Consider the following 4,103-nt stretch of genomic DNA (forward strand, 5'->3'; position numbering starts at 1 on the left):
ACAGCTGAATAGTCTTCATCCTTTTACCTGGCCTTGTCCAGGAGCAGCGACTTTGTTACCCTCACTCAGTGACCCTTCTCTATTGCTCGACCACATGTTAAGTGCTGCTGTCAAATCCACAGTGCAGTTAGTTACCATCCACAGCAGAAGGCTGCAGCTGATCACTTACTGCTGCTTAGGACAAAAGACTTGCAGACACTTTTCCAAGTCGTACACCCTTCTTTCTGTGCTGCTTGTAGAGGGGGCAGCCTTGACATGCAGTAGTATTGCTGGTTTAGCATTTGTTGCTTTTGTCCTGAAATAGGGGAAAGCACAGTCTGGCCTGCAACAGTAAACTCCTGACTGATGAACATGTTTCTCACTGTCCCAAAATCTTTTTAATATAAGGGCAATTTTTGTCTGCTTGGCAATGTAAGGTACAGGTATTCCACAGTGTTAGAACAAGCAATGGGCCTAGTAGTTTCTGCCAGGCTTATGCTTGTAAGTAATTCCCGTGAGCAGGATCACCAGGAAATATTAAGGAAAAAAATTCTCAGAACAAAGAACAGGAATCTGGTTTGGTAGAGAGCACCTGCTTAACAGGGGTAAGGAAAGGCTGTAAGTGGAAGTAAATCGGGAATGGGCTAAGTTAAATTTCTTAGGCTTAAGAGCGGTAGAAAATAAAAGAGCTGTTCCCACCAGGACAAAAATTAAAATAACCTTCCTAGCCTGTTAAGTGTAAAAACCCCTCTATTGTGCATCTTGTGTGAATCAATCAATGTAAGTTTAGTTATGAGGAGTAGGCACAAACTTAAAATGTTTTATTCAAAGAGCATATACAGAGCAAAAAGCAGAACTTTTTGGGCTTGAAGCCTGTGTCCAGCCTGTGTCCAGATAACCAAGATCCATTTTCTGGGTTTCCTCTCACAGGAGTACCCAGTGATAACTGAAATAGCTGTAGAGAATCATGTATCATCAGCCATCTAGCCATCTGATACAACACAGGCCTACTTCAAACAGACTTCCTGCCATTACAGGAATTTTTCATTTCCTAAAATGGTATAAAAATACCCAAGTATACCACATACAATCAGATAACATTTCAGCTGCTTGAATAGTTCTCAGAAAAGGCTGGGAGTGAGGGCAGACATCCCAGCAGTGACCTTCATCCTGAATAACCCCTCCAAACAACACACACAATCTTCCTTCTTACTGGGCAGCTGCCGTTACTTGGGCAGCCCAAATGAAGCCCCAGTGCAGCTTGTGCACAGAATCAAGATCCATAGTTTGCTTCATCGAAGGCCTTTCTGGCTCGTTTCAGTTCTTCATTCATAGTAAGGAGGTCTTTGACCCTGGCAAACTTCCGAGGGTCCTTGCGAATTAGAAAGACAATGTCCTCGACCTGTACACGGCCCTGCCGCCCGATTGACATGGCCTTGTGTGTCTGTCAGAGGGGAAAAAAGGAAAGTCAACAGGGTTCCTTTGCCACTTTTTTAAGTTCTCAATTCCACTTTATTTCCTGTAATTTTGTAACAAAGTAAGCAATTGCAGGACCTGGGCACCATCACCCTAGTCACAACAGAACTTCCCAGTAAACCATGGACTTACTGTTGCTCTGCTGTCCCCAGCTCCCTGTCACCTACACCTACACATAGCAGTATATATACATCACATAATGGTATCAAAACTAAAGCTAGATTACAAGTACGATGCCCAGCCTGCAAAAAGCCTGAAGATCAGGCACAACTTGGAAGCAATGTGAGCTAACCCTATCAGAGGACAATGTAGGGTGTTTTCATAAGGAAAGGCAAGGGCAACCTTTCAAAAGAAAGGGGAATGCTTGGATACTTTAAAAGAGTATCCAAATACCTGGTAGAGTAATGGCTTCAGGCCTCAGAATGCATTTCTTTTGCAGCAGAGCTACATTCCCATCCACATAAAGACACTGGGTCAACACAAAAAGTTGACAGATTTTTGAAGCTGAGCCTTGTCTTCTGTCAGCTGCACGTACAGTGATGCCACAGTGACCCCCAAAGTCAGATGTGAATTTCCTCTCCTACAATACTAATTTAACTGCTACTTAAGAACTTCAGTTTTCTAAATCCACATGGAACAAGATGCATGAATTTTGCCTTTCTCTTGGAAAAGCAAAATCCAAGTTTAGCTTTTTCCTACTAGCACCATGACTTTGGGGCCTGGGATAATGCAGTATTTGAGTCAGAGGTATTATTTAGAAGACTAAAGTCCTTATGAGGATGTCTAGAGCTGACTTACCATTTCTGTGATAAACTCTATTACCAGGTCCTCAAGAATGTCCACGGATTCTGTGTAAGGGTTCTGGTCGTCCCCGAATCCATACATCATGCATCTTACTGCACAAAGAAACACTCAGTGTGAGGCTCCTTTCATCCATTCAGTAGTGTCAGCAGCACACATCTAGTTAGAGTTCACCAGCCTGCACGTTCCTGCTCCAGGGTGGTGCAGGAATTAACTCTTATCTGTTAGGCAGGGCAATACTTGAGCAAACATACAGGAAATAAACAGAAAACAACAAAAGCCAGGTGCTGTACAGGCAGAAAAGCACATCTGATGGCAAGCTCTTTAAATACTCATTTAGCCTGCAAAGCCCTACACCCTGACTTACAGCACAACCGACTTTGGGCACAGCTCGGTTCAGAGGATGCACCAGCAGTATTTTTGGGGGGTCTGTCTACATGACAGCTTTCTGCACTTGCAGCCAGGGCACAGAATGAAAGCCGCTGTTTTGCTAAGGAAAAGTGAGTTTAGGAACTCCATAGCTATCTGCTCAGAGTTTCAGCTGAATGACCCGTCCTGGCTGGGCTGGGCTGGGCTGTCCGGCCCAGTTCCACTCACGCTCCTTGGAGAACAGCCTCTTCCTCCTGCCCTGCCCGCCGTCCAGGCCCCCGCCGGCGTCCTCCGCGTCCTCTTCGAACTGCACGGGCACAGCGGGGAGAGGCCGCGGTCAGCGCCCGCCGGGACCCGGCCCCCTCCCGCTGCTGGGAGGGGCATCCCAGCACCGGGAACTGCAGCCCCTCCCGCCACTCACCGGCACGTCCTCCTCCTCATCGGCCATGGCTGCGGGGCTGCGCCGGAAGGGATTCCCGTTCCTCTTCCCCTTGCCCGGCCCCGCCTCGCCGAGCCCGCCGAGCTGTGGAGGGGCGGGCACGGGGCGGTGCTGCCGGCTGGGCGGGAGCTGGTGGGAGTCGTGGCACCAAGGATTTAGTGGGAGAGATCTGGAGACCCTCCCCATATCTGTAGTCGACACATTGTTGGATTGTCAGATCAGGATATCGTGGTCTGAAAGTGAACTCGGGAGGTGTCTGGTCCATTCCCCTGCTTGAAAGGTCAGCCATGATGTTAAAAAGGTCGCCCAGTCTGCCTGCGTGGTTCACGGGGGCTTTTCCTTCCCTTGAGAAAAACGCACTTGCCCACGTTCATAGAATCATAGAATGTTAAGAGGTTGGAAGGGACCTTAAAGATCATCTTGTTCCAACACCCCTGCCATGGGCAGGAACACCTCCCAGCAGCAATGTCCCATCCAACCTGACCTTGATCATCACCAGGGTTGAGGCATCCACAACCTCCCTAGGCAACCTGTTCCAGTGTCTCACCACTCTCACAATAAAGAATTTCTTCCTAATATCTATCCTAAGTTTCTTCTCTTTCAATTTGTACCCATTACTCCTCATCCTGTCACTACAGTTCCTGACAGAGAGTCCCTCTCTGGCTTTCCTGTAGGCCTCCTTCAGGGGGGCCCTCACAATCTCCTCCAGGCTGAACAGCTCCAACTTCCTCAGCTTGTCTTGGTAGGGGAGGTGCTCCAGTCCTGTTGAATTTCATAAGTTTGCTGTCAGCCCTTTCCTCCAGCTCTCCCAAGTTCCTCTAAATGGCAGCCCTGCCCTTGAGTGTAATCAACTGTTCTCCCCAGTTTGGTGCCATGCGTTGTTTGATAATGCATCTGCTCCAGATTACTTGTAAAGATGTTCACCTGGACACATTCCAGAATAGATCATTGCAGTGTTCCATTTGTAACTGCTGCGCAACTGGAGTATGACCCACTGACTTTAATGCTCTGAGCCCAATTATTCCACTAGTTTGTTAAT

At 47.7% G+C, this 4,103-nt stretch overlaps 1 protein-coding gene across 1 annotated transcript; it reads right to left on the reverse strand.

Annotated features, from left to right (window-relative positions):
• Positions 1-773: 773 nt before the first annotated feature.
• TAF13 (TATA-box binding protein associated factor 13) lies at positions 774-3,171 on the reverse strand. The gene is made up of 4 exons (XM_017834000.1): positions 3,047-3,171; positions 2,854-2,932; positions 2,254-2,351; positions 774-1,423 (listed from the first exon to the last, which is right to left on the reverse strand). The coding sequence occupies exons 1-4, from the start codon at positions 3,071-3,073 to the stop codon at positions 1,253-1,255; spliced, it is 375 nt and encodes a 124-aa protein (XP_017689489.1). The 5' UTR covers positions 3,074-3,171; the 3' UTR covers positions 774-1,252.
• Positions 3,172-4,103: the final 932 nt, after the last annotated feature.

This window comes from Lepidothrix coronata, unplaced genomic scaffold, assembly GCF_001604755.1.
Source record: "Lepidothrix coronata isolate B3197 unplaced genomic scaffold, Lepidothrix_coronata-1.0 Scaffold226, whole genome shotgun sequence".
Taxonomy (NCBI): domain Eukaryota; kingdom Metazoa; phylum Chordata; class Aves; order Passeriformes; family Pipridae; genus Lepidothrix; species Lepidothrix coronata.

Bases quoted from the DNA above. Each gene is read 5' to 3' on its own strand.
- TAF13 (XM_017834000.1), bottom strand. From the start codon at position 3,073: ATGGCCGATGAGGAGGAGGACGTGCCG. The intron at 2,933-3,046 runs GTGAGTGGCGGG...GTGCCCGTGCAG, and splicing joins ATGAGGAGGAGGACGTGCCG to TTCGAAGAGGACGCGGAGGA. The intron at 1,424-2,253 runs GTAAGTCAGCTC...CCCCTCTGACAG, and splicing joins TAGAGTTTATCACAGAAATG to ACACACAAGGCCATGTCAAT.